The sequence below is a fragment of the Ascaphus truei genome (genome assembly GCF_040206685.1).
Source record: "Ascaphus truei isolate aAscTru1 chromosome 12 unlocalized genomic scaffold, aAscTru1.hap1 SUPER_12_unloc_3, whole genome shotgun sequence".
NCBI lineage: Eukaryota > Metazoa > Chordata > Amphibia > Anura > Ascaphidae > Ascaphus > Ascaphus truei.
The window spans coordinates 219,657-232,721 of record NW_027453839.1 but is presented as its reverse complement, the minus strand read 5'-3'; the positions used below and the strand labels follow the sequence as shown (position 1 = coordinate 232,721).

The window sequence follows — 13,065 nt, the reverse complement described above, 5'->3', positions numbered from 1 at the left end:
TTGAATCAAACACTGAATGTTTTCAATTTAGAGAGATACCTTCCCCCTGAGATTATTATTGTAGATTGGTTGCAACATATATCAATGTTACACTAGTTTGTAAGAGTAGCTAATGATAGCAATTGTATAGGAGATAGTTACTTAGTAGGATTGGTTAGTGGAGATTGTGACACATTTGAGCACTAAGTAGTTATTTGCATAGAAAATGATCACACTAGTGTTATTAACTTGGTCGCTTGAGCACCTGTTTAGGTAAAAGTAATCACCATGTTGGTTTAGGCACATAATAATAATAATAATAATAATAATAATAATAATAATAATAATAATAATAATAATAATAATAGTATTATTATTATTATTATTTGTTAGATTTAATTCACTGAGTTTGTCACAAACAATGTATTAATTTTATTTTACTTATTTCTGTGGGTCAAAATTATGGTCTCCAAGAAATTAGAGTATTTAATGTATTGATTCCAATACATATGTAATGCATTTTATCTATAAATAATAAAAGAACAAAAACAGCATTGGATACGTTATAGATAATATATTAATTAGAGGAGGTGAACTATTGGAAAAAAACAACTGTTTTTCTCTTCACCACTTAAAGTAAAGATTGGTAGGTTCATGTGTAATGTTTGTTCATAGTAATAGTGTAACAAGTATTAAAAGTGAAGGCTTATTAAGAATGGGATATTGAGTGCAGCTTTGGGGAAACTATCTCTTCAATTTGTAGTTACAATTAACTAACTGACTTATTCAGGATAAATAAGAAATCTATAGTTTAAAAAAGAATGAACAGTATGAGAAGATACATTAATTAATAATAAAAAAAAACATATTGAAACAATGGAAATATATCCTTATCCAGATCTGCCTAAATGGTGAAATAGTTTGACAAGCATTGGAAAATAGATGCAAAAACACAGCAACAATTAATGCATAATTAAATAGTCAGCTTAAATGCTAATATTGTATCTGAAACATAAAAAAACAAGTCTTGATATAGTTCAGATTATGTTTAAATGTATTAGATAGTGTTTATTTACATTGGTAATTTTAATATTTCATATTCAGTAATATAGTTCAATAAATAAGGAATGAGGATACGTTTAATAGATATCTTTAAATACAGGCCCCTGTTCAGTCTAGTTATATTACTCTAACATCAGATGTTCATCTGTATTTAGAAAATACATAATTCATTATGGAATATTTAATTTGTGCTTAAACTATAACACATTGTGTATACACATATACAGACTTGGTATTTTAATTAAAAGCAAACTACTGTGACTGGAGCATTAGAGGGAAGCCAAAGAGCCGGGTTAGGAGCTGATCAGATCACACAGAGCAGTGACAGCGAGAAGACATTGAGGGAAGCCCCATTAATAGCGCAGCACTGCCACCGTGTGGTGCTCTGGGAACTGCAGGCATTAAGGAAACGAGCCGCGCGGTTCCGCCTCTTTGTGTCTCTGTGTTCGGGTTTATAATAATAACACAATGTGAACATTAGAAGAAGAGGAACCAAGAAAGTCCCATTGAAGCAATGATCTGGGAAAGAAAACCCCTCATATTACATTTCACCGATTAAAGATCATTTGAATACTTGGTATAAGTACATGTTCCATGTCAGAGAGCTCTGTGCTGTATCTGTGCAAACACTAATGTTATCACATTAAATCTTTTTAATTGTCCCACTTACAAGCACTAAATATATAATAACTTTATTAGGACGATATCGGTCTGAGGCGGGATTTTTGAACATCGCAACGGCTTTCACAGAACCAATCAGAGCGAAGGGCGGGACCAAAGCAGCCAATCACAGCGATCTGCAGTCCATAAATACGCAGCTGCAGCGGTTTTTTCCTTTATGTATGCGCAGCTCTGCTCTCGGAGACCCACCTTCAAGGAAACCAAAAACTAAGCCTGGCGAACCACAGGGTATACCGTACTGACCGGGCAACAGGAGCCAGAGGTGGTGGGACGGCTGTGATTGTTAACACACGGGTCAGCCATAATGAGATTGCACTACCACCCCTCCGGAGTATTGAAGCCACTGGAGTACAGGTAAAGACTGCAACAGGACCACTGCGACTAATTGCCACCTACTGCCCCCCTAAGGTGAAGCTACATTTGGGAGACTTGGAAGCTCTGCTGGACTCCACTGTCCCAACCATCATCGGGGGAGACCTAAATGCCAAACACCGGTGCTGGAACTCAAGGACAGCAAACTCCAGAGGACAAGCTCTTCTTGCTTACTCAAAGGAGAGTGACTTTGTAGTGGCTGGCCCTACAGAACCCACCCACTACCCAGGCACTGCAAGCCACACACCGGATGTCCTGGACATTGTCTTACTGAAGAACGTGAAACATTCTGTCCAGTTGGAAACCCTGGCGGAACTGACCTCAGACCACAACCCAGTTACCATTACTGTTGGCGACGAGATGGAAACCCACCAGCAAACACCCAGGTACAACTTCACCAGGGCGAACTGGAGCCTGTACAAAGAAGAGTTGAGCAACATCACAAACCCCCGCCCCTTGGACACCAACGGAGACATTGATGATGCTGTTAACACCTTTACTACCGCAGTCCAACATGCAATAGAGCACAGCGTCCCAAAACAGATGCCCAAACGCTGCTCCATCTACGACCTACCGAGCGGGATCAAGCAAGCGATTGCTGAGAAAAACAGGGCCCGACGCCAGTGGCAGAAGTTCCGCACACCTGACCTTCTGGTAAAGTACAACTCACTTGCCAGACTACTGCGACAGCAAATCAGCCAACACCGGGGGGAGAGGTGGGAGGCCGCAGCAGCCAAGCTGAAGGAATCCGACAACTCTGTTTGGAGAATGACCCGACGCCTGACCGGGAAGAAGGAGCCTAATCCACCTATCCAGGGCCAGACCCACCTGGCATGTAGCAACAAGGACAAGGCAGAGGTTCTCGCTGACACACTGGAGACAACTTTTAGGCCTAACCAAGCCAGCAAAATAGCACGGGAAGTTGAGCAAGGAGTTAACAGGCATCTTACCGAGCACCTACCAGAGACCGAAGCGGAAACCCTTGAAGGATGCACCAGGACTGAGATAACGCAACTTGCAGATAAGCTGGCAAATGGCAAAGCACCAGGAAGTGACGGAATTACCAACCTGGCCATCAAGAAGCTTCCGCCGGCAGCCATGGAATGCCTCACAGAAATCTTCAATGCATGCATGCGGCTCCAGCACTTTCCTCAATCCTGGAAGGAAGCCAAGGTCATTGTATTTCCAAAGCCTGGAAAACCACGGAGGGATCCTGCAAACTACCGTCCGATAAGCCTGCTCTCTGGACTGTCGAAACTCCTGGAGAAAGTTATTCTTACGCGCCTCCGCCACTTTGCCTCTGGTAAAAACATTCTACTAAAGGAGCAATTTGGATTCCGGAAGGACCACTCAACCAACCATCAGCTGCTGCGAGTCGTTGACATAATAAGCCATGGGTTCAACATCCACAAATCAACTGGAGTTGTCTTCTTGGACGTGGCCAAAGCGTTTGACAGAGTTTGGCATGAAGGACTACTGCACAAAATGATCAACCTGAAATTCCCAAACTACCTGATTAAGCTGACTGCAAGCTACTTGCGGGAGCGCACATTCCACGTGGCTGTGCGAGAAGAGCTCTCAACAACACGCCCCATCCGCGCTGGCGTGCCACAGGGATCAGTCCTGGGACCTTTCCTTTTCAACCTCTTCATGAATGACATCCCCACAGACCTCCACAAGACTCAACTGGCACTCTACGCAGACGATGTGGCAGTCATCTCCCAGTCCTTCAGAGAGAAAGAAGTAGCTAAGAACATCCAGAAAGCACTAGACATGCTATCAACATGGTACAGCGACTGGCAAGTAGGACTGAACTCCAGCAAGACTACAGCTACACTGTTTACCAAAAAGAGGATCAAGGCACACCCGCCAATCACCCTCAACGGAGAGGCTGTCAAATGGGAGCCAAACAGCTCTTACCTAGGTGTAATCCTAGATAGCAAACTAAGCTGGAGAAACCACATAGAGAAGATTCAACAGAAGGCAACAACCAAGCTGGCAGCACTGTACCCTCTGCTGAAGACAAGGACCATGCCCATCAAGAGCAAAGTCAATGTGATCAAGGCGATCATTAGACCCACAATGACATACGCCTCCCCGGTGTGGAGTGGTTGCCACCAACATCAAAGATCATCTCTCCAAAAATTACAGAACAAGGCGCTGCGGATTGCGTCCAACGCTCCACTTCCTACAAGAATAGCAGACCTTCATAGGGAACTGGGTATCGAGATGTTAGATGAACATCTAAAGAAGCTCAACAAGAAATTCTACAAGGAACTGGACCAGAACTCAAACCCGCTGATCAAGAAGCTTGCTGCGATCTCTGCAAACCCATTTGACCGCTACCCACGACCCATCACAGCGCTGAACCTGTGAAACCAACTCAACTGTGGCAAGTAACACAGATCAAGAAGCTTCCTAAAGAGTGCGACAATACACTCAACAAGAGAACTTGGAGTAATGAGGCTCAAGCCTCGGTATCCAATATCACCACTGACAGATTTAATCTGTCAGTCAGAACAGAACGGTCAGTGATTTTTTCCTTTATTAGTTCCTGACCGGAGACGCGCACTGACACAGCAGCACAGGATGGCCCGGACCAAGCAGACCGCCCGGAAATCCACCGGAGGGAAGGCTCCCCGTAAGCAGCTAGCGACCAAGGCTGCCAGAAAGAGCGCTCCGGCCACCGGCGGAGTGAAGAAGCCTCACCGCTACCGGCCCGGTACTGTGGCTCTCAGGGAGATCCGCCGCTACCAGAAGTCCACCGAGCTGCTCATCCGCAAGCTGCCCTTCCAGCGCCTGGTCCGGGAGATCGCCCAGGACTTCAAGACTGACCTGCGCTTCCAGAGCTCGGCTGTCATGGCTCTGCAGGAGGCCAGCGAGGCTTATCTGGTGGGGCTCTTCGAGGACACCAACCTGTGCGCTATCCACGCCAAGAGGGTCACCATCATGCCTAAGGACATCCAGCTGGCCCGCAGGATCAGAGGGGAGAGAGCTTAGGCCGGCTGCACCCTGACTTCGTTTACACCCGAAAAACAAAGGCTCTTTTAAGAGCCACCACATTTTCAAAGAAATTGCCTGATCAATATTAACACACGGATACTGATCTCAATATAGAGAATGAAAGAAGTGTGTTATCCTTGTACCAACATATGTACTTGATGTGTGACAATATAGATAAACGCACCTTCAATATTTGTGTATTCTTTGTCATGTGATATATAGACTTGCATGCATAGTCACCATTTCATGCTGTATATGGCTGCACGTAAAGACAAACCTGTAAATGTCCCCCCTCCCATGTGCCACTGGTGATTATACTGAAGTGTTAGGGAATAGCGTGTGCTTCATGCTTTCAATGTGATGTAAACACATTTATTTTATAACATGGTGATAAATAAGTTTTTCTGATGTCAACTACACTATTTTAATTTTTATTTTCTATAAACCGTGTATGTGAACATTGTTTATGTAGACACAAACAAAACTATATCACCTAATATGTCAGTTTGTCTGAGAAACATTTATTCGTGCAATAGGTTAGGGACTACAAACTTACACATGCACCTTACAGTGCTCGCAGTATCAATGCATATACACTTATGCTCTGGCAGTGTAACACAAACCCCTGCATGGGATAAGTTGGAGAAACATTCCCAGTTACACATTATGTGCACAGCTCTCTATGTGGGGTTGTGGTGGCTCTTAAAAGAGCCTTTGTGTTTGTAAGAGGCTGAAGTTCTCGGTCTCACTTCTTAGGAGCTGCCGCCCTCTTGGGCTTTGCTGCTTTGGGTTTGGCTGCCTTGGCCTTAGCTGGACTCTTAGCAGCTTTTGGCTTCGCAGCCTTTTTAGCCGCCGGGCTCTTCACAGCCTTCCTGGGCTTGGCAGCTTTAGACTTCTTCGGGCTTTTTGCTGGCTTCTTGGCGGCCGCCGGTTTCTTGACCTTTTTGGGGCTTTTCTTCACTCCCGCCGGAGCCTTTTTGGGTTTCTTGGGGGACTTGGCGGGTTTCTTTGCCACTGGCTTCTTGGGTTTCCCCACATCCTTTTTCTTGGCCGCCTTCTCCTTGCTCTCCAGCTGCTTCTTATTCAGCTTGAAAGATCCGGAGGCTCCGCTACCTTTCAGCTGGATCAGGGTTTCCTTGCTCACCAAGCCCTTGAGAGCCAGCTTCAGGCGGCTGTTATTCTTCTCCACATCGTAGCCTCCTGCAGCCAGAGCCTTCTTCAGAGCGGACAGGGAGACCCCGCTGCGCTCCTTAGAGGCGGACACAGCTCTCACTATCAGATCGGACACGCTGGGACCGGACTTTGCTGGGCGGCTTTTCGAGGCTCCGGCCGCTTTCTTCGGCTGCTTCTTCTTGGCGGCGCTTTCAGCTGGAGGAGGAGGAGCAGGAGCGGTCTCGGCCATTGCAGCTGCAGGTAAAATATCCCAACACACTGACAGAAAGTTATACTGGGGGCGGGGACCTGCCGGGACTTATATAGAGAGCCTGCTGCTCTGTGATTGGTTAGTTATCGGAGTGAGCTTCTCTCTCATTGGGTATAATCACTAAGGCCCGCCCCTGACTCTCATCCTCCCGGATCACAAACACTGCTCTGACTTTGTGTTTCTGAGGCTGCAAGAAAAGGGCATTTTATCCCCTAATTATTACTCACATCCCCCCTTCTTGCATGCAATTTATATGGAATTATATTCTCTTCACTGCTGTATCATTTTTCTGCTGGGAAAGTACAAACACAATTAGGAATAATGGGTGAAAGTTCGGCTCTGTAGCCCAGGATTTGCCAGATTTCATTCATATCTGTCTATTTCTGTCACTTTTACTTTGCTCAGACTAAATGTGCAACCTCCATCCTCATACAGTGACACTAAGGACATATTATTCTACAGTATCAGTTTAAAATAATGTGCATATAAAAATATAAACATGGTCTGGGGATTCACTATATATGTACAAGTAGCACAATAATTCCTGTGCAGTGTACATTGCTATGTCATGTTGTTCCATTTCCCCGGTACTAAGCTCTGTATTATTCCATTGTCAGTTATGAATATTGGTTATTAAATGGGAGATTCGAAAAGTTTTGTATTCCATCTGTTCTGCAAATGAATAGTTTATAATGATATGTATGTAAATTATGTTTTCTAAAAACAATCATAGTAACATACACATCATGTGAATGACAGTACATATATTTTAATAATGTAATAATCAAACAACTATTTTGTTTAAGCTTTATAATACAATTGGGAAGTGTTAAAAATATGTTTATTTGTGGATTACAAAAAAATGTATATGTGATATTAATGGAAGATTAGGTTATTAATCACCCTGTGTGTTACATAACTATGTAATGTCACTATTAGCACTATGTATAGGAACTGACATGTTTTGTGACCATTGTCACCAGAGACCAGAACTTTTAACATCTTTACATCAGGATCACTATCACCAGAAAATAATAATAATAATAAAAATAATAGTACGTTCTTGTATAGCGCTGCTAGTTTTATGTAGCACTTTACAGGGACATTTTGCAGACACAGTCCCTGCCCCGTGGAGCTTACAATCTATTTTGTTGGAGCCAGAGACACAGGGAGATAAAATGACTTGCCCAAGGTCACAAGTAGTTGACACTAGGAGTTGAACCAGGCTTCAAACTCACTCTCACTGCCAGTGTGTTTTACTCAGTGTTTACTCACTGAGCCACTCCTTCTCCGAATGACACACTAGTTGAATAAACAAAAGTTTATTCTGGCAAGCCAGAAAACACACAACATACATGTGACGGTTGGGGTAGCCAGCCTCACATAATAAGGTAAAGCCTGGCGTCTCTCAGCTGTGTCTCCGTAAAACTCCCACTTGCTCCGCTGACCGGGCTTCTCTGGCGCTTCTCAGATGAGATCAGTGCTTGTGTATGCTCTTTAACACAAAGCACTTTTTAAAAGCCTGCCAGCGCGTCTCCGATCGCCTCCATAGGTTGTCTGGTTCCCTACACCGGCCTCACTCCTTACATAGCCCCTGCTGGATATCCTTAACATGGAGCAGGGGCCCTTGACCAATCACAACATGTATTGTGACGTTGCCGCCAAACACAGGATGAGCGCTCGCCCTGCTGCACAAATGGGGGAAGGGGATCAGCTTAAGGGCTCAAGACCAACCCTGCAATAGGTCCCCCCGGTCAGCCCCAAATATCCCGCTGGCAAGGCGCCACCAGGTCTGCGGGAAACAATTGGCTCTAGCCCAGTGAAAGCCGGACCCCGGACCTTATTTCTAGCCCTTTCCTGCTCACCATTTTTTTTCACCATGAGCCTTAATGGTCCCCAGGCCTGAGCCTGGGGTGGGCATGCTTTCCCCCAATGGGGAACAATGACAGCCCTTGTGCTTTCTTCTCCTCCCAGCACAAGACTGACTAAATGTGATACTGTGAGGATTCGCTGTTCTGCTGCTCCTGCCCCTTTAACCCTCACTTGCCCATTGGACTACCATAACACTCAAGAGTGGCAAACTGGGGTGGAACTTACGCACGGTGCGCGGGTTCTGTGCAGTCCCCTTCGGTCTCTGGGCATGGAGCGCGTTCTTGCTCCTCCTGTCTTGATGCGCAGCGCGCATGCATGGTACACGGTCTTCCCTGTGGTCTGCGGTCTCCGCCCCTCTGACCCGCCCCCGTCCTGGCATCACCCCTATGCAGCGCGGTTACGCCCCTCACTCCGCCTCTACCTCAGCGGGTCCTGCCTCTGGTACCCGGCCCTGTCCTGATATCACTATTATGCGGCGCAGTTGCGCCCCTCCTCTATCTCCATGGGTCTCGCCTCTGGTTTCCGCCCTCATGGCGGTGCGGGTGTCCTGGCGCACAATGACAGCGCGTGACCAGGTCACCTACGGGTTTTGCGGGGGGCATGCACAAATTCTGACGCGGTAGCTATTGGCTGTGTAATAGGACACACCTGCATGATCCAGCAGCCTATCCTGTCCGCACGTCTGCTTCCTGGTTGCCTCCCATTGGTGGGAGGTCCTATAAATATGCTCTCAGAGCTCCCAGTCATTGCCGAGCATAACCTCTGTTTGTGTGACGCTGCACTCATCACCTAGTTCCTGTCTGCCTGAACCCTGCTGCCTGACCCTGCATGGATACTACTCTGTGATGCTCTCCTGCACTGACCTTGGCTTTGGCAACGACTACTCTGTGATGCTCTCCTGCACTGACCCTGGATTTGGAACCACGGCAACGCCACTCTCTCCTGCACTGACCCTTGCTTGGCTCCACGACTACTCTACGCTCTACCACCCTGACCCTGGCTACGTACCCCAACAATCCGCTGCTCTATACTCCAAGATTAACAAGTACCTCACTTACCCTGTCTTCTGTTACCCTGATCCGGCCTGTACGACTGTCCTATACTCTAGATGTGCCCTCGTGGTTGTGGTTGGCGTTCTATACAAATCCCTATCTCAGCCCCACGGTCACGCCTCGTTTGTAGTGAGCTACGGGTTACAGATACTCCCACTTGGAAGTCTCTGCAAGGGGCGGGCTCATGGATTGTACCCATCTTGGATAGGCTTACACAGGCCATGAGTCACCACCTTACTTCCTTCACTGGGGGGTCACTGGCTCATAGATTAACCTGTTAGTGCTCTGAACATAATAGGGACTTACATAATAGATACACTATGTGGGAAAGAGAGGTATTATGGGACATACCCTGTTACACTGGATAGGGGTAGTTTGGGCAGTTAACACGCAGGTGGCCCAGCCAGTTACACAAGGAGCACTGGCCCTCGTGGGCAACCTCCATCGGCTCTACTTCAACACCCTGGGTTTTTGACTTCTTCCCCCCTGGTTTGGTGGCCTGGGGAGGGTCAGCTACCTTAAGTCTTTTGACCGCCAGCACTGGAGTAAGGGAAAGGAAACGCTTTTCCAACTGAGGCTGTGTGGCCACTGTCACGATGGACGGAACGTATCAACAATTTTATATTTTAGGGAAATAGATTGAGCACACAAGTTGAGCAAAATAAACTGACATTTATTTCCTTAATAGACAGACACACGACAACCTTAGAATATACTTGACAAAACACTTACTGAGGAAGAGAATGGGATAGAATTTCCAGAAGTAAAACAAAGCACCAGAATATTGTCTTTTAAAATGCTGTCCCTTTGCAAGGGGCGTAAATTGCCAGCCCGATAAGTCTGTGAATATTGCAAAGTTCTTTCTGGTCCATTGGGGTTCGTTAGATAACCCCCAGCACTAACGGAATCCTGAAGAAGAGTTATGTCCTTGGTTCTGATGTAATTAACTTGTTGCGTTAGGGAATCGTTGCTGCTGCTCTTATCCGCTTGTAGAAGCAAAGTGGAAATTTGTTCACATTGTAAAAGAGAGACGAAAGACAACGGGGATAGCTTAGGGAGCATGTATATAGGGTCGGCTAGCATATCTATAACATACCCGCCCAATTCCCTTCGTGGGAACCTCCATCCCACCAATCTCCATCTTGCCCCCAGTTTGCAGAGTGGGCACTACAGGGATTTCCAGTTGATACAGCGCCTGTGCAACTCTGACACCTGGGCTGCTTACCATATGAGTGCTCCCCTTTTTACCTGGCTTCTCCCAGGCTAGGAGTTGGACCCAAGGTGTGAACTAGCCCAGATGACTAACAGGATCTCCTGGTCAGCGAGCATCCCGGCTAATTCACACTTTGTGGCTCTGGGGCTTTCATCTGCAACACTTCCCTAGATCCATAGGCATTGCCCTAACAGGGAGTCTCTGAAGTTTGCAGAAGGAAGTGCCAACAGCTCATCGGTGTAAAACATGTGGTTACTGGTTGCATTGCAAAGGCAAGTAGAAAAAGCCTCATCCTGCCTGTACATTTAAAACTGCAGCCAGAAAGGCACTTTATCAAAAATATATGTTCTATTTGTCCTAAAGTCATCACTGGAGTTATCGGCATTCGGCCGTGCCTGGGATGTCTGCCAGCAAGTCGGCAAGCCAGGTGACAGTGCGAAGGCTCCCCTTAGACCACCACCGGGGCTAGGTAAGCCCTTTCAGCACAAGGCTGTTCAGTGGGACGGCGGCATTCACTTTCTGTAGCCCATCGCTGGGAGTTCTGGAGAGCCGGATCCTGCCTGATGTCCTTGGAGAAGCAAGGCAGGGAAGCTCAGTGTAGCAGGCGGGACGCTGATGTGGTAGTGGTTGTGGCCACTATTTGTGGGGCTAAGCACCCGGATACCGAGACCCTGAAGACTATCTCAGAGGCGGACCTCAACCCTCCAGGGCTTTCCCCAGTTGCCATTCCTACTATGGTGTATAATTGTGAGGCTCTGTTTGCCATGTTGGGTCAAGGCGCAATGGCAGACCATCACCTACAGTTAACCTAAATACTGAGAGACCTTGTCAGACCTTCTCCTGCCCTATCCCAGACCCCAAAATGAGGCCCCAGTACCTCCCTGGGGTCTGATAATTTATAAATAACATACCTCCCCACACACCACATTTTTCAACATTGTGTCCAGTATTTTTGGACAAGACACTTGGCAACCCTAGTGCTGGCAAGCCAAGTACTTCCAGAAGCTGACTCTACATGAGACACTAGCCGAGGTTGTGTCAGCCATGAGCCAGAGGGGCTGAACGAGAGATTGACCGAGACATTGCCGGTGAATCTGTCTCCATGAGAGCAACCTTGCTGGCTTAGGAATGTGCCACACAGGTGCTTTGACTTCTGGCCGCCAAGATGACGGACGACGGTGTGCCCCCGAGTACACAGCAAGAAAAGTGGGTACTGACCCCTGCTACTATGCCGGTTAGGAGAGCACCCCAAATTGTTGACTCTCTGCAAGTCACCAAGCCATGTGGGTCAGCCGGGTGCCGAAGATGCTGTAGCAAAGACGGAAGAGGATGCCCATGAGGGCCAGTGCTCCCGGGGAGACCAGTTAAACCATCTGCGGATGAGTACCCCAACACATCCCAATCAAGTATCCCCAATCTGGGGCAAAGTCCCCAAACAACAGGGCTTACCGACTATGAGAGGCTATCCCCAGCAAAGGAACCACAAGCAGTCGTGCGGTTCCATCGGAGGACCCAGTCAGCGATCCCTACGGCTGTGTGCAGCCATCAGGCTGGAGGTCTATGCAGTCCATAGAAGAACAGTTTTGCGTCCAGGGGTCCCAGGTAATCGGCAGGCGTTTGGACTGGGGGACCCCAACACTACAGCACATCTTGAGCAACCTGATATGGTTAGTCCAGAGCATCCAATCCCAGGAACGGGGATGCGGGTGGAGCTGCCAGAGGATGCTATTTTACTGCTTTCACAGGGTGCAAATGTTGGGTAGTTACCCTGGCGGAGGTGCCTTTGGCGCTGCTGCCAGACACAGTGTTTCTTGTTCCCCAGCTTTTGGTGCCAAAGAGTGTCATGATCTGTGAAGAGACAAGGCAGGTAAGACCAGACAAAGCCCAACCAAGCAAAACCTGTGTCCCTAATTACTTGAATACCAACCCCCCCCCCTCCTTTTTCAAATCCTCTGACAGTGTGACGGAGGGTGAACGGCCAGAGCTCAGTGAGTGGTCCCCCAATATGGAGGGCATGAGACCTCAGTTGGCTGAGTCTGTCTGTTCAGTCCCCCAAAACATATGTGTTTTTTGTACTGGGCCAGCTATGGGCAGAGAGGGGCCAGCTATTGTGTCACTGGGTGGGTAGGAAACAGAGTTTATAGGGAGCTAAGGATATCCTGCTTATGGGGCATTAAGGGGTTGCTCACACCAGAGCCTGTCTAGTGCAAATGTTCTGTGGGTTGAAGGCATCCCAGGAGGCATCAGCGTTTGACCGTGCCCGGCAAACCTGCCGGCCAGAAGGCATGGCCAGGGGACAGTGTGAGAGCTCCCAGGAGAATGCCACCGGGACTAGGTGAGCATTTCCAGTGAGAGGCTGGGAGTGGATCGGCGGCATTTGTAGTATATAACCCTCCAAAGGGAGATTG

General features: G+C 47.4%; 3 protein-coding genes across 3 annotated transcripts in view; 1 reads left to right on the top strand and 2 right to left on the bottom strand.

Annotated features, from left to right (window-relative positions):
* The window catches only part of LOC142473654 (histone H1.11R-like), a 205,696-nt gene extending 199,167 nt beyond the window's left edge, over window positions 1–6,529 (bottom strand). The window contains exon 1 of the mRNA XM_075580747.1: window positions 6,511–6,529. The gene's annotated coding sequence lies outside the window, so the exon portion shown is untranslated. The remainder of the gene's footprint in view (window positions 1–6,510) is intronic.
* Window positions 4,664–5,652, top strand: LOC142473655 (histone H3). Its single transcript, XM_075580748.1, has one exon. The coding sequence runs from the start codon at window positions 4,684–4,686 to the stop codon at window positions 5,092–5,094; it is 411 nt and encodes a 136-aa protein (XP_075436863.1). The 5' UTR covers window positions 4,664–4,683; the 3' UTR covers window positions 5,095–5,652.
* Window positions 5,524–6,533, bottom strand: LOC142473653 (histone H1-like). The gene has a single exon (XM_075580746.1). The coding sequence runs from the start codon at window positions 6,497–6,499 to the stop codon at window positions 5,843–5,845; it is 657 nt and encodes a 218-aa protein (XP_075436861.1). The 5' UTR covers window positions 6,500–6,533; the 3' UTR covers window positions 5,524–5,842.
* Between the last annotated feature and the right edge of the window lie 6,532 nt (window positions 6,534–13,065).

Coding starts and splice junctions, on each gene's coding strand:
- LOC142473655 (XM_075580748.1), top strand. CDS start 4,684: ATGGCCCGGACCAAGCAGACCGCCCGGAAATCCACCGGAGGGAAGGCT.
- LOC142473653 (XM_075580746.1), bottom strand. CDS start 6,499: ATGGCCGAGACCGCTCCTGCTCCTCCTCCTCCAGCTGAAAGCGCCGCC.